The following is a 22,042-nucleotide window of genomic DNA, read 5'->3' on the forward strand; positions in this document are numbered from 1 at the left end:
TTGAAAACCACAACACCAAAAACAAAAGGGAATGGTGAACAAAAGGGAATGCCCTGCCACAGAGGCAGGGTGGGTTGGGGGGATGGGGGTGGGAGAAATACTGGGACCCATGGTGGCAGAAAATGGGCACTGGTGGAGGGATGGGTATTTGATCATTGTATAATTGAAACCCAAGCACAAAATTTGTAAGTCTACAACTGTACCTCATGGTGTTTCACTAATAAAAATTAAATTTAAAAAAAGGAACTTTGTTACATCTACACAATGGAATACTATGCAGCTGTCAGGAGAGATGAAGTCATGAAATTTGCTTATAAATGCACAGACATGGAGAGTATCATGTTAAGTAAAATGAGTCAGAAAGACAGGGATAGACATAGAAGGATTGCACTCATTTGTAAAGTATAAAACAACATAACATGCGGCTGACACCTAAGGATAGTAGACACATGGGACAGATAGATTGCTCCATATCTGGAAGCCTGCCTCATGAGCAAAGGAGAGAAGGCAGCGGAATAGAAAAGGGATCACTAAGAAAAAGATCGCTGGAGGAATGGGTCGGGATGGGAGACATGTGCAGAAAGTAGATAAAGGAACAAACACAATAACCTCTTAGGGTCTGTATTGCAAACTATAATGCACAAAGTAGAGAGAGATTATGTGGAATCATGTCTGCCATGGAGGCAGGAAGAGGGTGGGAAAGGGGGGGGGGTATACCATGGATATTGGTGGTGGGAAATGTGCACTTGTGGAGGGATGGGTGCTTGATCATTGTGTGGTTGTAACCCAAACATGAAAGCTTGTAACTATCTCATGGTGATTCAATCAAAGTTTTTTTTTTAAAAAAAGATCTGAGTGTTCATAATAGGTCACTGTCACTGTCACTGTCACTGTCCTCCCATTGTTCATCGATTTTGCTTGAGAGGGCCCAGTAACGAATCCATTTTTTGAGACTTGTTGTTATTGTGTTTGGCATATTGAATACAGCATGGGGAGCTTGCCAGGCTTTGCCGTGGGGGCAAGATACTCTCGGTAGCTTGCTGGGCTCTCCGAGAGGGACGGAGGAATCGAACTTGGGTCGGCCATGTTGGCCGCTTGCAAGGCAAATGCCCTACCCGCTGTGCTATCGCTCCAGCCCTTCAAAATAGGCAAAAGGATATAAATATATATAATTTAAATTTTTATTAGTGAAACACCATGAGGTACAGTTGTAGACTTACAAGTTTTTGTGCTTGGGTTTCAGTTATACAATGATCAAGTACCCATCCCTCCACCAGTGCCCATTCTCCACCACCAATGATCCCAGTATCCTTCCCACCCCCCATCTTCCCCTCCCACCCCGCCTCTGTGGCAGGGCATTCATAAAGGGATATTTTTGATAACTTTTCTGTTTCAGTATTGCAAACCACAATGCCCAGAGAGAGAGAGAGAGAGAGAGAGAGAGAGAGAGAGAGAGAAAGAGAGAGTGAGAGAGAGATAGATAGAGAGAGAGAGAGATGAAAAGCTCCTGACATAGAGACTGGCAGGGGGTGGGGGTGGAGGATGATAGGAGGGAACCTGGGGACTCTGGTCTAGGAAAGGTACACTGATGGAGAGATGGGTGTTGGAATACTGTATGACTGAAATCGAAACATGAACAGCTTTTTAAGGGTCTATCTCACAGTGACTCAATAAGAAGTAAAAAATTAATATTTTTAATAATTTTAATAATGTTTAATTAATATTTTAAAAATAATTTTTAACAATTACATATTTATGATTATAAAATTATTATATTCACTATAAAATGGTTAATAACAGATTTTTCTGATGTTTTATGTTGATTTCTCTTGTGAATTGTTAGTCAGACATAGTATCTTTTTTCAAATAGTGCTTGGTTTAATAATCCTATTTCTTGTGGTAGTGCCAGGAGTATGGTTCAGTGGTAGAGCATGTGCCTTCTATTTCTGTTAGCATTTAACATGCTTCGAGTCTCTGAGCCCTTCTGTGTCTCCTTAGAGAATTTCCCACTGATGAATCCATGCTTCTTCAGAAGAGAGGACTACAGGTATTCAAACTTTGAAGGTTAATGACTTAGTTGCATGTACACTAGACTAATCTGGAAAGGAATGAAATATACAATGTGGATTCTAAGATGTTAAGACCAAAAGCAAATCCACCTAGCCAACAGAGGCAATGTGGGCAGAAGCAACAGTAGTACAGGTAACCCCTGTGACTAGAACCAAGAGATCAGGTTCTTTTAGGCACTTACCCAGTGGGGCAGCATGAGGTCTCCACTAGACTGGTCTTGGGTACTGATCCTGCCCTATATGCCTGGTTTTCTAACACTTAATTTCCATCAGCACTCTGAGATCTCTCAGTAAATTCTTTATTTCTTCTGAGTTTAGATTGTAGTAAAATTAAAGAAGTATTTCCTTCATAATGACTTCAAATAAGAGATATTTTATAAACTTGGTTTGTTGGTTGATGAAAAATATATGATGACTAGAATAAATTAATTTTTAAAAGCTTTCAAAGTCTGCCCTCCTATTTACCCTCTGTCTTCTATACATTGACTTCCTAACACATTTTCAAAACAATTCCCACAGACCTGGAAATAATGTTATAATATGACCTGATTATTTTTTTAGAGGATAGGACAATACCTCTCTGTTTTTTATTAATTTATTTAGGGTTTTTGGGCCACACTTTTGCAATGCTTGGTAGTTACTACTGGCTCTACACTGAGGAATTAATATTATTGAGCTCTAGGGACCATATGGAATGCCAGGGATTGAATCTGAGTCAGTTGCATGCAAAGCAAGTGCCATACCCACTGTACTATCTCTCCAGTCCATAACCACATCTCTTGATCTAAACTGCTTCTAACCATACAGGCTGACATAACATGGTTTTCTTGGTAAATAGAAAACATGATTAACAAAAGTTATAAGAAATTAAGAGATTTAATCATAAACATTCAATCAAAATGGAAATGTGTGAATTGTTCAAGGAATACACAGAGGACCAATAGTAATATAGGATGACTCCCAAAGATAATGGCCAGAAAGACAGTATATACAAGGCACTTGTCTTGCACCATGAGGAATCAGGTTCAGTCCCCAACACCCCATTTGGTCCTCTGGGCCCTGCCAGTAGGGATCCCTTAGTTCAAAGCCAGGAGTAAGCTCTGAGCACAGCCAGATATGCTCCCCACCCCCTAAAAAGTGAAACAAAGATGGAAACTCCATGTCACAGAAGACAGACTGCATGACTACAACCAAAGATGCCCATAGAGACCTTCTGCTTGCTGCTCCTCCCAGGTGAGGATTACCTCCAGCTGATCACACAGAAACACAAGGCCAATTATGAACAGAAGGAAGAGTTTGAATAGGAGGTAAAGCCCCTCCCTCCTGGGTTGGGCTCAGCAGCTTCCTGTGCCATAGTAAGGGCCCACACCATGACCCCTTCTTGACTTTCTGCTTGCTGTTCACCACTAGACTAGGATGGGTGGAAAAGACAGAAAGCAACCTCTCAATTAATCCCTCAGCATCTTCCAGGGGGTTAACTACAGAGACTCACTTCCAGCACTGGAAAACGAATGGGGAAGACATGTAGAAACCCACTAAGCTCAACAAGCAAAAAACAATATCACTAAAGATATAAACAACACCAGTAAATCCTCAGAGAGGGCCTTTGGTGACACTATGATGGGGATGTTTAATGTATTCAAAGAAACAATAGCACAGACACATTCAAAAGAACAAAAGCAACCAGTGCTGGTGTGGATGTGGAGCAAAAGGATGCTCTTTCACTGTTGGTGGGAAGCTGACTGGTCCGGCCTTTTTGGAAAACAATATGGACAGTCCTTCAAAAACTAGAAACTGAGCTTCGATATGACTCCACAATACCACTTCTGGGACTATATCCCAAGGGTGAAAAAAAGCACAGTAGAAATAACATCTACACCTGTATGTTCATTGCAGCACTATTCACAATAGCCAGAAACAGGAAACAACCCAAGTGCCCAAGAACAGACGACTGGTTAAAGAAACTTTGCTACATCTACACAATGGAATACTATGCAGCTGTTAGGAGAAATGAAGTCATGAAATTTGCTTATGAGTGGATGGACATGGACAGTATCATGCTAAGTGAGATGAGTCAGAAAGAGAGAGACAGACATAGAAGGACTGCACTCATTTGTGGAATATAACATAACATAATATAAGATGGACACCCAAGGACAGTATACACAACAGCCAGGAATTCTGCCCCATAGTTGGAAGCCTGCCTCATAAGGTGGGTGAAAAGGCAGCTGAAATAAAGAAGGGATCACTAAGTCAATGATGGTTGGAGGATTCATTCGGGATGGGAGATATGTACTGGAAGTAGATTAAGACCAAACATGATAACATCTCAGTATCTGTATTGCAGACCATAATGCCCCAAAGTAGAGAGAGAGCTGTCTGCCATGGAGGAAGGGGGAGGTTTGGAAAGAGGGTTATACTGAGGACATTGGTGGTGGAGAATGTGCACTGGTGGAGCGATGGGTATTTGATCATTGCATGACTGAAACTCAAACATTAAAGCTTGTAACTGTATCTCACAGTTATTCAATAATAAAAAATAAGAAAAAATAAACAATAGCACATGTAGTCAACAAAACACAAGAAAGTATGAGAGTCAAAATTAAGATATTACTATAGTCAGAAATGGCAGAATTTCTGCCTAACACCGTGTACAAAAGTAAGATCAAAATGGATTAAAGACCTCAACATCAGACCAGAAACCATAAGGTACATTGAAGACAAAGTTGGCAAAACCCTCCATGACATTGAAGCTAATGGTATCTTCAAAGATGCCACGCCACTGGCCGAGCAAGTGAAAACAGAGATAGATAAATGGGACTATCTTAAACTAAGAAGCTTCTGCACCTCCAAAGAAACAGTGACCAAAATACAAAGACAGTCTACAGAATGGGAAAGGATATTCGCTGAATACACATCTGACAAGGGGTTGATATACAGGATATACAAAATACTGGTTAAGCTCCACAAGAAGAAAACATCCAACCCCATCCAAAAATGGGTCAATGAAATGAACAGAAACTTTCTCAAAGAAGAAATCCGAATGGCAAAAAAGCACATGAGAAAATGCTCTACATCATTAATCATCAGGGAGATGCAGATCAAAACCACAATGAGATACCATCTCACACCTCAGAGACTGGCCCACATTCAAAAGAACAAAAGCAACCGATGCTGGCGCGGATGTGGCGAGAAAGGGACACTCCTTCACTGTTGGTGGAAATGTCAACTGGTTCAGCCCTTCTGGAAAACAGTATGGACAATTCTCAAAAAATTAGAAATCGAGCTCCCATTTGACCCAGCAATACCACTCCTGGGAATATATCCCAGAGAGGCAAAAAGGTATAGTCGAAGTGACATCTGCACTTGTTTGTTCATTGCAGCATTCTTTACAATAGCCAGAAACTGGAAGAAACCTGAATGCCCAAGAACAGATGACTGGTTAAAGAAACTTTGGTACATCTATCTACACAATGGAGTACTATGTAGCTCTTAGAAAAGATGAAGTCATGAAATTTACATACAAGTGGTACAACATGGAAAGTATCATGCTAAGCAAAATGAGTCAGAAAGAGAGGGATAGACATAGAAAGATTGCATTCATCTGGGGGACATAAAGTAACAAAATATGAGATTAATACCCAAGAATAGCTGAGATCAGCACCAGGAGGATTACTCCATAGCTTAGTGGCCAGTCGGGCATTCTAGAGGAAAGGGCAGCTCAGATAGAGAAGGGAACACCAAATAAAGGGTGTTTGGAGGACCCTCCCAGGAGGGGAGATGCATGTCGAAAGTGGACTATGGACTGAACATGTTTGCCACTCAATGCCTCTTTTGCAGACCACAACACCCAAAAGGAGAGAGAGAACACAGGGGATTGCCCTGCCACAGAGGCAGGGGGGGATGGAGGGATGGGGGTGGGGGGGATATTATCCATGGTGGTGGAAAATGGGCACTGGTGGAGGGATGGGTATCTGATCATTGTATAATCAAACCCAAACACAAAAAATTGTAAATCTACAACTGTACCTCATGGTGTTTCACTAATAAAAAAAAATTAAAAAAAAAAGAAATGGCAGAATTTAAGATTATAGTAAATGATATAAAAAGAAGTCGATAAGGAGATGCGCCTGCCACAGAGCCAGGGGGGGATGGGATGGAGGAGTTGGTGGGAGGGATACTGGGAACATTGGTGCTGGAGAATGGGCACTGGTGGAGGGATAGGTACTCGATCATTGTATGATTGAAATGTAAGCACAAAAGTTTGTAAGTCTGTAACTGTACTTCATGGTGATACATTACAAAAAATCAATCATAATCACAACCATCCTGTTATTCGTCGATTGCCTCGAGCAGGCCCCAGTAACGTTTCCTTCGTCCTAGCCCTGAGATTTTTTTTTTTAAAAAGTGCCATATTCAAAGCTCTTTCAGAGTTAGGAGAGTGAGACCCTTCATTGTTACTGGTATTTGGCATATTGGGTACGTCACAGGGAGTTTGCCAGACTCTGCCGTGTGGGCCAGTTATTTATTAAAAAAAATAAAAATTTAAAAATAAAAAGAAGTCAACAGTAGCTCTGAACAACACAATAACAGAAACTGAGCAAAAGATCAAGGAGCTCCAAGAGGAGAAGGAGGAAGCCACTAGAAAGAGCCAAAGGTGGAAAGTAGTCTGAAAAGAAATGAGCAGCATACCAGAGAACAATGGGATTGAGCTCAAGAAGAATGATAGAAGAATCATTGGTGTTCCTGAAGAACGGGAAGGCAAACATGATGAAGAAACAACAGTTAAAGAAATAATTGATAAAGACTTCCCAGAGTTGAGGATTACAGGCACCAAGAGACGACAAGGATTACAGTCTCCAAGAGACTCGAAGGGTCCCAGTGAAAATAGACGCAATTAGGAAAATTCCAAAAGACATTGTACTCAAAACAACAAAATCCAAAAAAGAATATTGAAAGCAGCAAAATCTAAAAAGGAACTTACATACAAAGGAAAGCCAATTTGATGTACAGCAGATCTATTAAATGAAAATCGAAGTCAAAAGAAAATGGAAGTACAAAAAATTAACAACATGAACACCTTGCCAAAAGTACTCAATCCAGCTAGATTACCAGTAAGATTTGAAGGAAGTCCACAGAGTTTCATGGACAGAGTACAGCTTAGTGACTTCATATCCTGGAAACCAGTTTTGAAAATGTATTAAAAGCTCTCCTTTAAAGGACAGGAGAAACTTTCTATCATGTGGCACATGTGGCATTGAGTATGGAACTCACAAATGGTGCATATGGTTGTCCTTTACTAGAATAAGAAAGGTTAAAAACATGTCACAATTAATCATCACAAATTTGCTTTATTGATTTATGATAATTCTAGTTGCCATTCTTTTAAGGATTTTTGGATCAAGTAATTTGAAATAAATTTGCTATATGCCTGCCAAGAGGGCAAGAGTGAAAAAACGGATATGCTCAGCAACCAAACCCATGGTTCAGTGACTGTCTTCCAAGACAGCATTGAATCAGACTATGAATCACCCAAATGTGGAGTTTATAAATATCAGACTTGAAGGTTCCTAAGGCCTCAGATACTGCATTACATACAAAATAAATAGTCAGATGAAGTTAATCTCAATAAGGCAATTTAAATCCTTCATCCCACCAAACTTGGGAAAATTGAAAAATCTAATAAATGAAAACTATTAAAACTATTAAATATTCTCACTTATTGCTTAAGATAAACAGGCTTTCTATCCTCCACGAGTTTTCACTCAGATGAAGAAACTGACAAACAAAAATAAAAAATGAGGAGAGTTTATATTATGTTAGCACTATTTAGAAAATTAAGATAGCATTGGATATAGAGGCTCTAGAAGGCATGAGTGGGATTCATTTGCATATATGTTTTCCTTTCTCTCTTTGTTGAGTAGGGGCCAAGATCAAACTCAAAATGACACATACACAAACCATGTACTCTACCACGGAGCCACAGTGCTGGTCTTCACTGGCATTTTTAAACAAGGTTTTCTGTGTAGTTCTTGTGCTGGAGCTGACTTTTGAACAGGCTGGTAGGGACAGAGCAAGTGGCCAGAGGCTGTTTGGGAGCAGAATAGAAAGAAGGAAGAACACAGGCCTTGAGGCAAAAGTGGGCCTCTGTCTTCCAGGGATGGTGAGGAGGTTGATATGACTGCATCTCAGCAGCAAGGGAGAGTGGAAGAGAACTGAAAGGGTCATTTTTACTTAGTCCTGGAATGTCCCTGTTAAAACAGTCATTTAATCCTAAAGGGGTGACAGGATTGAGCAGAAATACTTAGGGGGCAGTTTGCTACTATGGACTCTGACCAAGATAATAGCATAATTGGTGGGGGTGAGGGTGAAGAATAAATATATTATGAAGGCAGAACCAAAAAGGATTTTGCATCAGCTGGATAAAGAGCTAAAAAGGAAAGACAGAATCAAGGATGAATTCAAGGTGTTAGGTATGAGTCACTGAGAGGTTAGCCTTGCCATCAGCTGGATACAACAAATTGGGAGAAGAAGATGAGGTCACTTGAGAATGTCAGATTTTCCATCCAAATAGATGCATTAAAAAGGCAATAGAAGTTAAAAGTTTGGAGATCTGCAAAATGTCTGGGCTGCAGCCTGAAACTAGAGTGGTTCAGTTTAGAACCATGATACTAAATAGGTTAGGACTGGAGGTTCTAGAAAGGGTGCTCCAACAAAGGAACCAATGTTGTAGTATACTGTAGTATCCTGAGTACTAGAGAGAAAAGGAAAAAGCAGCAAAACATAAAATGGGCAGGAATAAACTAACAAAATAATAAAATATCAAAATGAGAGAGTGGTGTCCTCAATGTTTGGCTAGCTAATTTTAAAGTCCACAGGAAAATGCTAAAACTAAGGTCCCACAACTCTTTTGACAGGAAGACAGAGAGGAAGGAGAATGGCTGTAGTAAAGGAAAATGAGGAGAGAGAGAGAGAGAGAGAGAGAGAGAGAGAGAGAGAGAGAGAGAGAGAGAGAGAGAGAGAGAGAGAGAGAGAGAGAGAGAGAGAGAGAGAGAGAGAGAGAGAGAGAGAGAATGGGCAACAAAGAGAAGGAAACAGCCTTTGGGCACATATGTTTTACATCATGTAAGATGATTTTCTAAAACATCAGATCTAATCCTGATCTGTAACTCATCTAAACCATTTTAAGTCATTTATAGCAGTATCCTGCTTCTCCTTCTTAAAAGAAATTATTCTAGATGATTCTACCTGCTTGTAGTTCATTATAACAATAATCCTGGGAAACAGAGACTATTAACCCCATTTTATGGATAAGGAAGCTGGAAACTTAAAAATAACTTAACTATACAAGTTCAAAATTGATAATAGGTAATAGGACAGATCACGTCTCCTCTCAATCAACTTCATACAAAATAATTTTCATGGAGGAAAACGTAGGCAGAACCTCCATGACATGGAAACTAAAGGCATCTTCAAAGATACAACACCACTGAGCAAGTGAAAGCTAAGATTAAACAAATAGGACTACATTAAGCTAAGAAGCTTCTGCACCTCAAAAGAGACAGTGACCAAGAAACAAAGAGCCCACAGAATAAAAAAAATTATTTACCCAACATCCACCCATCTGGTAAGGGGTTAGTATCAAAGATACTTAAGGCACTGGTAGAAGTTTACAAGGAAAAAAACATACACTTCAAAAAGTATAAAAAATCTTTTTTTCTATATTTTACTTAAAGTGATGGAGGGACTTCCTAGGATTGCATAGGCCAATATTGCTACTGAGCTTCCCAAGACTGGCTCCCCTTAGCTGTTGAGTCAAAGTGCGATTTGGTTTATAAATGAATAAGGGATAAACTATAAATAATTTTGGTCATTGCTGTGCACTATTATTACAGAGTCAATGAAATATTTTTTAAAACTTTTTCCCCCACATGTAAGGTAACACTTTGGCCTCTTAAAAAACTACAGAGAAGTTATTTGTATTAGGGGTGGGGGGAGCAGTACAATAAATGTGTTTACCATAAGCATAAACTTCAATACTGTAACCATAGTACCTCAATCACAATTTATTTTAACTAGCTATTTGCAGACTCTTTCAATCCCATTTTGATAACAGTATGGAATATGTTTTTTAAAAAATTACATCTTTTCAGAATTACATCAAAAAATGACATAATCAGAAAAACTTACAAATTCTTACAGGAAATCTTATATCAAGGTCATCTCTTATAAAATGTTAGCTGTAAAATTGATGTTTAATTCATATAGATTTACTAGGACATTTTTTGGATATAAAAATGTCCTATGGTGTATAATATGTAGACCTGAATTTTAATTCTGGTCCATTTCTTAGTAATATGAAATTTTCTGGGCTCTCAATTACTGTCTCTCTCATTGCATTGTATATTCTTTATCTGACTCAATATACTAGTCCTGAACACGCTTATCCATAGTAAACATTATCACACAGATATCCACAAATCCTGTGCCACCTCCATTCCTCTGAATGGCCATCTACTAAGACTTCACACCTTCTCATGAAAACCGTAGCAACCACAAGCCTTCTTCCAGTTCTTTGTGGAAAAGTAATCTGGGAAGGATGTAAAAACAGAACTATTTGTGAGAGCAACTAGTAATGGCTTCCTGGAAGAAGTGAGCTTAGACCAATCCTTAAAGGTATCCAGGAAATCGGGGATGTAGTGAAAGTATAAACCTCAAAATATTAAAAATAGGCATCTCACATAACTCAAGTGATTCCACTCCTTGGCATTGGTCCCATAATAGCTGTGTTTACATGAAAACGTTAATTTGAAAAAAAATCATGTTTGTTCACTAATAATCAGTGCAATGCTATTTACTGTAGCACAGTTTTTTTTAAAGACTTGCAGTTTTTATAGCCAGGGAGTGACAATTTGCTTCTCCTTTATCCACACAGGTTTCAACAAGGAAAAAATGATGGTGAGAGTTCAATGATCTTAATCAACAGAGAGGGAAGACAAGAGGAAATGGAGCTGTTAGGAACATGAATCCCTCAAAACTTCATGAAGCCAGACAACTTCAGCACTTCTAAGAAATGAGGAAACTGTCACATTGATATCTGCGATTGTATTTTTTTCTGTTACAAGCAGCTAATCATAAAACATTCACCTACCACACCCATTGTAGGTCAAAAGTAATTATTTCCTTTTCTACATATAGTACATATGTGTGTCACTCTATCTTGAAATGACTGCATGACTTTCTATAAAGCTGTAAACTCCTTGAAGGGCAAGTGCCTAGTCAGACACTTTTGTCACTTGAGTTCTTAGCAACTTAGTATGTTTAGAGTGCTTTAATGTTGTGGTTTGGTTTGGGGGGTTCACCCAGTGGTGCTCAAGGTTTACTCCTGACTCTGCACTCAGGGATCATTACTGGCAGGGTTGCAGAACCATATAGGATTCTGGGGACCAAACCTGGGTTGACAGCTTTCAAGGCAAGCTCTCTACACACTGTGCTATCTCTCTGGTCCATGTTTAATAAATGTCTATTCTCAGATTATATCTTAATTGCCTTTTAAAAGAAAATATAAAAACTTTGAAATCTTTGAAACATTTTAGAAAAAAAAAAACTCATGTAAAGGAAATTTAACTCCTCCAAAGAAAAAAGAGAAAAAGTTAGTCTATGAAATGATGATGGCTCTGAGATGCCATAATATGACCTAGAGTATACTTAAGAGATGTCTTCCATCCCATTTTTGGAAACAATTGCTAGTACAGAACCACCTTCTAGGCAGAAGCTAATCTGTGGGCAGAGCTTCCCACTTTTCACTTACTCACCTCTGATAAAGTTGTTCCTTAAATACACACCCTCAAGCAAGAGGAAAGCACTTGTGCTAAAAATCACATGATCTCACATATATTTTTCTTCCCCATCTTTGTCCCACGGAATTAATTTACATTTGCATAATTAGCTTGTTCACCCTGTATGGAGCCTTTAATAAGCCTTTAGAAACCTTCAGCTCTCTGTGCTTTGGGATGGTTATTCTTTCTGCAAAGAATTCAGATTCTGCAAATTGTCCTTATAACATTTCTACATAAACCATGAACCATTATTTTCTGAGGAATAAAGGGAAGCAAAACTGAGGAAGATAATGAATTAAAAGTACATTTCAACAAATGTGAAAAGAAGAAGGAAGGAAGGGGGAAGGAAGGAAGGGGGAAGGAAGGAAGGAAGGAAGGAAGGAAGGAAGGAAGGAAGGAAGGAAGGAAGAAGGGAGGGAGGGTGGGAGGGAGGGAGGGAGGGAGGGAGGGGAGGGAGAGGGAAAGGGGGGAAGAGAAAGAAAGAAAGAAAGAAAGAAAGAAAGAAAGAAAGAAAGAAAGAAAGAAAGAAAGAAAATTTATATCAAAAGAAAACAAAATCACTTTTTAAATTGACTTTCTCTTTGCTAGTTCTGTAGCTCAGCACTTACTCCGTTCCTAATAACTTTAGTCTTTTGTGCAATTTTTTCCATTGTAAGCATTTTCTGAAAAATCATTTTCACACATTTCTTAGATACATCAATCCTTCCGGCATTCTTCTATGCACACATTATGGTACCCCAGCTCTAAATATAAAAGACTTTTTTTATGTCCATTAACTATGGACATATGTACTCCAAAAGTTTCCTGACACGCAGTCATTTGTGGTTTTTTAATTATAAACAGAAAAATTTTCACTAGAAAAATAAAGAAGGCAGCTCATAAATATATCTTAATACATTTGAGTTGTGTTTGTGTACGACAAAACGTATGGATCAATGACCCTCCCTGTTGCCAGCTCCAGGATGTGAGCATGCACGCATTTATAAACATATAGCAGTGCACATACATTCACGTGCATAATTAAACCCATGCACCATACAGAACTCAATGTCATTACGGATACTGCTACCTTATTGCTAAAATGAGGGAGTGGGTTTCCTAAAACTTACCAGGTCTCACTCTGAATGAAGAAAACTTAAATAGAAAGGAAAGTAATGCCCAAGAAAATACTTGACAAACAAAGTCATATTTATTTATTGAATGCATTTTATTTTAACAACCAAAAAATTCTAACAGCCTAACAATGCACATAAGTTAAAAATTAATTATCACTTAGTGATAACAAAGATAGTTGATTTACATGGAAAAAAGAACATTTACAATATGTTAATCCTTATTCACATTGTTGATACCGCAATAAAACACATTTGCTTTTTTCATTTCACCAAAAAGAAAAAGGCGGGAAATTGTGCTTTGTCAAGAGGCACTACAAGAGAAAGTTTCTTCTTCCAAATAGATATTATATGACAGATATTGAATAAATAGACATATATGCATTGTAATTCGCAAAGATCTGGCAAGACCACAGGCTAAAATGCCCACAGATTCACTTAGAACCACTGCAAACTTGGCAGTGAAATTAAAAAATAAAAGGCAAGACTTAGCATTGAAAAATACCTAATAAATTTTTGGTTGAAGTGTAAAAGATACCAAATGCGGATGCCATCGATAGATGAACCATCTTGTAAGAGCTTGGCAAAATCAGTTTCCATTGGGTGTACAGAGTGACCTTCAGCAACAGTGTAAGAAGACAATTTGGAAAGAGTAACTCGGAGATCAGGAAGCAGCAACCATGAACTTTCTGATTAAAGCTGCAGCATACTACAGAAACAGGAAGGTTGGGTCCAGGGCTTCACTGCAAACAACCATCCTTTTGCAAAGGTATATGACGCTCATGTCAGGATAATTTTTTAAACATCATTATTTGAAAAAGTACAGGAAAATGTCCCTTTAAAAACTCCAGAGGTTACTGAGCAGCTAGAATTAGCTTGTATTGCAACATGTCTTCTCCCTGTATATTGTAAGTTCTGAGTTAATATCTACACATAGAGGTTTTTTTTAACTCCTACCTTTTATAACTTTCAAATATATAAATAGTATTAACAGTTATATTACAATGCTTGTGTAGTAAACAGAAAATAACTTTCAAAGTGATATTGCATGAGGTCTTTGACAAGGTTGCATGAAAGCACAAAAAAAAAAAATCCAAAGATGTGGGACTGTTTGATGGCCACTTTGGAGGATGGTTAGAAGGTGAGGTCTCCTTCTTGTAATTGCCATAAGTAGAAGTGGAAATTAATGCTACTGGTGTGCTGCTAGAAAGCCATACGAAGCTTGAAGAACTATAGTAGATTGCAGCTTTAATGCTCATTCCACTCAACAGCCAGTTGGTATTAGTTCTGCTTTACATAAAGTAATAGCTATGTGGTAGCTGGGGAAGTGTTTCCCTTTATGACAAGTAGGTGATGCCACTGAAATCGCTTTGCTTACTCTATTGTCTGAAGCTTCACAATGATTCAAAAACAAGTTCTTATTAGGGCTGCCATATTTAAAAAAGGGAAGATTCTCATGAGCCCAGGGACTAAAACTGTTTGATTTGGGAGAGGGGGATGGAATGTACACAAAGAAGAGAAGCCCCAAGTGAAACAGATATAAGAAAAGTCTTTTGGGAGACCTAAGAATGTAGATTATTTTAGAGGGAGCCCCTTTAACTGGGCAGCAACTTCTTTTCTAACTTAGTATTACACTGAACTATCTTATATTTAAAAAAAAAAGACCCCACCCCCCAAACAGCAACAACAAACAACTTTTAAATGAGCAGGCTTATTAGTTTTAATATTTGAAGCCACAAGCAGGTATATAAATTTCACAATAAAATGTGGCTCATACTATGAATTCCATATGTCCAATGTTGAATGTCATTTATCAAGACTGCACTAATGGACAAGTTTTCTCTGTACTGAATTTCAGTTTTACTCATTTGGAATTCCACAGAAAAGCATCTGTTCACTACAGTAATGACAAGTTGAATAACGGAACATATCGAGTCATTTTAACTGTGCATTGTGTCTTTAGAGAAATTTGACTTGCATCATTTTAAGGTGCCCTGATTTTTTTCTTACTTTACTTTCTTCATTCTTTTTCATTTTTTCTTTTTTCTTTTCTTTTTTTTTTTTTTGGCAGTGTTGATTTATTGTTTAAATACATACCTCAAAAATTACCCATCAAGCTGCCAGATAGGAAGCCATAGAATTATTTTTTTTTAAAAAAATCAGGGACAAACACAGAAAATAAATAGGAATTCAAAAATAGTCACCCCACCCTGAGAGCAGGCCACAGTTTATCAAAAAGCCAAAGCGACTCACTGTGAAGTGGTTTTTTTTTAATACATAAACAAGTCTCTTCTTTAAGAACTCATTTCACAGTCTATTCTTTCAAATTGTAAAGTTCTCTGTCCCATGCAATTTTAATATATATATGTAAATATATAGATATATACATATACATATACACACACTTGTAGCTTCCTTCATTTATTTCATAGGTCTTTTCATCCTGGAACTTGCCTGATGTCTCTTCCATAAGTGCAAGAATAATGAAGGCAGAGTCTCCGTGATTATAATTACTATGATCCAGTCAATTGGAAAAGTGTAACACTTTAATGTCTTTGCCAAGGCGATATTTGATTTGAAAATACTGAACTTATTCAGTCTACAGGGGTATCCTGTGCAACAAAGGAATGTCCAAAAAGGTAAGAAAAAACAAACAGACCAACAACAACAACAAAAAGACAAATAAAATAAAGCCAAAAAATTTCTTGAAGAAACAAAACCAGAAAATCCTTGGACCAATATATTGCTTTGCCTGGTAGGAGTTCACATTATCTCTGGTCGATTTCAGCAGGCGGGGCCTTGCTTTTCTCAGCACTTTCCTCCTCCGCCTCCACCTTGTACATCTCCTCTGAACCTTCCTCGCTGTCATTCTCCTCTGACTCTGTCAGCAGCTCCTCATCCTTATACTCGGCCACGTCCACTGCGGAGCCCAGGTGCTCCTTGAGCTTACCATGGTGCTTTACATGATACCGCTGGTTCTGGAAGAACTTGATAATGGTGTGTTTGGGGAGATCCAGCTGGGCAGAAAGAGTGTGGATAGCTTCCTGATCAGGGTATAGCCCCACGTCATGAATAAAGCTTTGGAGGATTCCCAGTGCTTCCAAGGAGATCTTTGTGCGTGACCGGGGTTTTTTGGTACAACTGTCTTCAGCTGGAGGAGGTGGGGGAGGCGCTTCTTCTCTAGGAGGGGAATTTTCCTTGGTTGGCTGAGACTGCTGTCTATGAAGGACCTGATAATTAAAACAAAAATCATGAACTTCTGACTCATGGTTTTACCTTTCAAAAGCCACCAGCCCCCCCTCCCCCGCCCAAACATTTGCTATCTGTCCAACATTGGAGTAAGACAGTGATGATTTATAAATTCAGATATTCAGGAAACTGAAATGTGCTTCTGGAGATTTAGAATCTCATCTGTAAGAGTTGAAGTGCTGAGACACTTCCACTTACCTGGGTGTCCTTACAAAACATGTCTTTATAAGACACAGAACAAGCTTAGGACTTTCTTGTGATGTTTTAAGAATTCAATACTGGCATCATGTGTATAAAGATCAATGCTTATTTTAAATCAGGGACGGAAAAACTAGTTCAGTCGTGGGTCAAATAATAGGCTTTTAGAATTTGCAAGGTTATACAATCTCTTGCAACTTAATTCTAGCCTCGTGGAGTGAAAGCAGTCATAGGTAATATGTAATAAAATGAAAATGGCTGTGTTTTAGGTCGAATAAATGATAGTCACTGTCATAAATTTCTTAATTTTAGAGTACAATAAAGGGATAGTTGCTATCTCAGTCAAAAACACAGTCCTTCATTTAAAAGAAAAAGGACAACTACTTCATTTGAACCCCAATTTAGATTCTTTAGCAATATTTTTAAAGTTAAAACTTCAAATTTAATTTCAAGATAAAACTGTTAATTGAATTCATTTTTAAATCATTATTTTGTACTCATATAGCTGGACCTTCTTAAAATTACTGTGAGCTATTCTCTATTGCACACACACTAATTTCTGGGGTTCTTATTCATGTCCAGATTTTCTAATATAATTCAATTTAAACTTCTCTTTTACCTCTATGTATGGGACAGTCCTCTATACTTTACACTTTTTTTTAATTCTAGTTTTGTAGAAAATTTTAAGTCCATATCTGGCATATCACATATGCAAACAAGTGTTCTATGTTCGGGAAACACTGCATAGCCAAAAATATGGCATATTTAGTTAAGAATTTGCAGTGGCTGGAGCATGGAGGGTGCTTGTCTTGCACATTTGACCTGTGTCACTGAGCTCCCCAAGCTCATCAGCAATGATCCCTGAGTGCAGAGCCAGGAGAAAGCCCTGAGCACCAGTAGGTGTGGTCAGAAAAAGGGAGAAAGAAAGAATGCTCAAACATCAAGTCAATTCTAGGCTCTCATTTCCTTGTTGCTAATCTTTATAAATAAGGTCAGATAAGCAACCCTAATCAATCAAACCAATTCTGGGTTGCTGCTTTTAATGCTCTATAAAACTCGGCTTCTCAAAAGAGAGCTCACTTGTGAGAAATGTACCTCCTCCTCACAGTCCATGTAACCCACGGACTGTTTCCAACCTAGCACATAAACTAAACTGTACCTCCATTATTTGATACTAATTAAGGATTTTTTTGCCTGTTTGTTTGTTTTGGTTTGGGGGACACACCCAGCAGTACTCAGGACTTATGCCTGGATCTGTTCTCAGAGAGCATTCCTGGTGGGGCTCAGCGAACTATATGTGGTGCAAGGGATCAAATCCAGGTAAGGCAAAAGCCCTATGCTATGTGCCATGTGTACTATCTCTCCAGCCCCAGGGAAGCCTGCTCTTGATTTCAATGATGGCTTCCCATTGTAATCTTTATTTATGAGTTTCAATTTGACAAACCAAAGAAAGCAATGCTAAAGAGACTGTCAGAACAACACCTCCCGCTCTCTTAGGTCCAGGTGCAAGAGCTTTATGGATGGGGTGAAGGGGATGAGATTTTCAGGACATTCAGTCATTGCTCACTTCTTCCAACGTCAGCAGTAATGATATCTAATGCAGAAGGTCCTATGCAGGTCCCCATTAGAAAGTGGTCTGTCAACTCCAAGAGCAAAAATTTACTATAGTCAGATCAATAACCAACTTCCTGAATCTTTCCAAAAAATTTAAGACCAATTAATTCAAAAACCCATGGAACATCAGTATTTTAGGGCATGAAATGGTATCAAAGTTAGCAATTAAGAAAAATGTCTTTTCCCTGTATCTCAGTCTGAGGACCAACTAATGAAAAACTAATTTCATGTTAATATCAAAATATCTTTAATATGGAATTTAATACATTTAAGGGCACAAGAAATTGCTGCCTAGATAAGGTAAAATAGAGAAAAAGGAAAAACTTTTCAAATAATAAATAGCAATAATTAAAATAGTAAATATAATTAATCCTTAAACATGGATATTCACTGAAAATAAGAATATTCCCCCAAATAAACTGACAGTTCATGGCAGAAGGAAATCTAAAATATAGGATCATAAAACAGTGGCAGTGAAGAGCCATAATGTTGACCAATTAAAATGAATGTTCTTGGAAATTTCTTTGCCACTTTTAACTAAGAATAAACTTATGTGGCCTATTATGGCAAGCTGGCATCAGCAAAAAAGTAAGAGCAGTGTTACTTCACCACCCTAATTATAGCCAGTAAGGAAAGTAGATTTGCACAGTGGGCCAGCCCTGCTCAGGTCAGCTTTGATGGCAGGAGATATTTACTCTGAGACCATAATTTGGGAAGCCTGACTTTTTTTTTTAACAGATGGACCTCTCTGTCAACAGGTAAAGATTTGGAGTCTTGGGCAAAGGGAGAGAGAGAGAGTGTCAAATTATGTAGGGAATACATAATCGGAGAATATATACTCAAGGATGAGTACTCCCTATTAGAGCAATTGTGCTAATTGAAAAACAAAAGAGAATTAAAATGTCCCATTTTCTAAATTATGCTTGCCTTTTGTAGTATAAGTCAGCATAATGGTTCCATTTAATTAAATAATTAGATTGGTTCTTTAGGGGTTTTCCATTGTACACTGGTTAGATTTAAAGAGATTTTCCAAACCTACACTTTGAAGTTACTATAATCTTTCTGCATGATAGGATTTGTTCTTCTTACTTTCAACCAATTGGCCGATTTCATTTCCCCTTTTCTTTAAAACTTAAAAGTTGTGATACATACGCAGTAGGAAATCATATATGAAATAAATAGTAATAATAGCCCTTCTTTACTAAACACTTATTCTGAGCAGCAAGTTCTCAGAACTTTACCTGCACAATTTTTTTTCCTCCTAGTTCTGTAAGAAAGTGCCATCTGAATCAAGAACACCTGGAGAGTCAGAGAGATACTACAATGGTAGGGCCTTGCATTACACTTGGCTGACCCAGGTTCAATCCCTGGTACTATATATGGTTCCCCAAGTTCCTCCAGTTTGTGATCACTGAGCAAAGAGCCAGGAGTTAATCCAAGGCACCACTGGGTATGGCCCAAAAAACAAAAGAAGAACACAATGGAAACATGGTCTTTCAAGATGACCCTCAAAACTGGAAATTATAAAAAGTCTAGAAAAGTAGTTTGCCAAGAAACAATTACAATGACACTGTCCATAATAATATTGGAAAAAGCTTCTCAGAGAAAAAGCATCAACAGATATGACCTATAAAATGAAATGACTTGTTTTCAGGTCACACAACCTTCTATGGTGAGCTGTGCAGTGTGACAATATTTATACATGGAGGAGGTTAATGTAATTTCTGCTATCTTCAAGTAGATAATAAAAGAGTAGTCAAAATTCAGACTGGCCAATAACCAGTTCAAATGTGAAATTATTTCCCAAATGTTCCAGTCAGAGGTTATTTTTCTTTTGTGTGTGTGTGTGTGACTTGGTAACTTTTTATCTATGCATTACCTTCAACCACAATATAGATTATATCTGTGATAAAATATAACCCCAATTTATCTGTCCCAATCATCTTCACATACTCTCAATGCCCAAGTTATTCTAGGGAGACTTAGTATCTTTAGATTCTAGCAAAATAAGTTGAGTAAATATTCTCACAAATTGCCAAAGCTTACTACTAAACAAAGAAACTCTTAAAATGGTGCACTGCTTTCTTACAGTGGCACTTTAAGCACTCTGTACAAAAGTAGAGCAGAGTCTAATGCTCTACATGACCCTACTAAGAGAGAAAGATTGATCCAAACACACTCCTAAACCCTCTATCTTAACAGCAGGATCAAGCCATCTCTTTTTCACTTTCCCATGTCTTGACTAAATGTCAACTCTTTTATAATCTCTTCTTCATAGGACAGGTTTATAAACTTTAACTAAATTTTAGTTTTTCTCTGAACATCTCAGAAATATTCAAAACTCCTTTCAGTTAACTATAATGAATTGACACATGCCCAAGACCATGTCATTGACCTATAATTCATCCTATTCTTTAACTCTATTAATAGCTCAAGTGTATATTTCTGGATGATAAAGTATTTTTAATCTCAAAAATTAAGGCTTCTTCAATAACAGACTCTACCCTTCCAAGTGAATAGAGGTATGCTGTGTCTTAATGAGTTCATACACCTAGATTATTGTTTTCTGAGATTGACATTTTAATAGAACATCTTCCAGATATTTTATGCAAAATTGCTCAAGCAAACAGAATTCCAACTTTGTCATTCCCCAGTTTCAAGAAAGGGTGAGTAGTTGAACTTTTATATTCCTATGGCTCATCATCTCTTCACATGATTTTCCCGAATAATAGAACAAATTGTTCCATTAAGAAAACTATATATTTCTTCCTTCGCAATCTTTGCAAAATGAAACTTGATAATTCACCCTAGCTCATTTTGGTTCAGATAATTTTCCTTCCCAATTGAAATTAATTCATCTCTGGTATTTTTTTCTATTTGGTTCAGTTTGGGGGGTATACCCAGCAGTGCTAAGGGCTTACGCCTAGCTTTGGACTCGGGGATCACTCCTAGGGGTTCAAGGAACCATATGGCTTGCCGATGATTGAACCTGGATTGGCTGGGTGCACAGTAAACTCCCTATTCACTGTATTATCACTCTGACTTCATCTCTATATTCTTATAAACCTCTATAGTCTTATAAAACGAGTTTTGGAAGGTTTATTTAAGAAGCCTCAATGGTTAATTTTTCAATATAACAGGTTCATAACTAAAAAGCCTACCTATAATAATAATAATAGTAATGATGATAATATTTGGTGGTGACATTCATCTGAAGTTTATTATAAGCCAAACACTGATCAAATTATGTTTTATTTTACTTTCACAGTAATCCTTGAGTGGAGTATTTCTGCCCCTATTTTATCATGAGAACACTGGAGTTCAGAAAGTACACATAATTTCTTCAAAGACTCACTCCTTGAAAGGAACAGGGCTGGGATTCTAAAAATGTGTCAGACTGATCCTAAATCACTTGCTCTTAAATTTTGCAGTTTCCTTCATTGTCTATACAAGTTTCCATAAGAAAACTGAGTAAGTTTCTGGAATAAAGAGTATGCAAACCTTCAAAAAAATCTTAGGTAGTAATAAATCTAATAAGCAAAAATAGAGCACTGCATAAAGAGAGGTTAGGGGAAGGTATTTTGGATACATAATATAATATTGTTTTAGAAGGCTCCCAACAAAGACAGAATTTGAGCAAGGGGCTGAATGAAGTGAGGACCAAGCCACAAAGAACATTCCAGGACAATAAAACATATTATTAAAAAGAATATGTTAATTATATTTGAAGAACATAAGAAAAGGTGGCATTAGAAAGCTCTGCTACCCAGTGCTAGCTACAAGGTTCATATTTGAACTTACGGTCACGGGTCCTCCTGCTGTTCATCGATTTTCTCGAGTGGGCCCAGTAACATCTCCATTGTGAGACTTGTTGTTACTGTGTTTGGCATATTGAATATGTCACGGGTAGCTTGCCAGGCTTTGCCGTGCGGGCGAGATATTCTCAGTAGCTTGCCAGGCT

The 22,042-nt window shown here is 37.8% G+C and overlaps 1 protein-coding gene across 2 annotated transcripts in view; it reads right to left on the bottom strand.

The window, feature by feature from the left end:
* Positions 1–13,086: 13,086 nt before the first annotated feature.
* SATB2 (SATB homeobox 2) overlaps positions 13,087–22,042 on the bottom strand; it is a 214,319-nt gene continuing 205,363 nt past the window's right edge. For both annotated transcript variants that reach the window (XM_056111859.1, XM_056111860.1), the window contains one exon: positions 13,087–16,250. In XM_056111859.1, coding sequence (XP_055967834.1) covers positions 15,789–16,250 — 462 coding nt within the window. In that variant the 3' untranslated portion in view covers positions 13,087–15,788. The remainder of the gene's footprint in view (positions 16,251–22,042) is intronic.

This window comes from Sorex fumeus, unplaced genomic scaffold (genome assembly GCF_029834395.1).
Source record: "Sorex fumeus unplaced genomic scaffold, SorFum_2.1 ptg000014l, whole genome shotgun sequence".
Classification (NCBI taxonomy): domain Eukaryota; kingdom Metazoa; phylum Chordata; class Mammalia; order Eulipotyphla; family Soricidae; genus Sorex; species Sorex fumeus.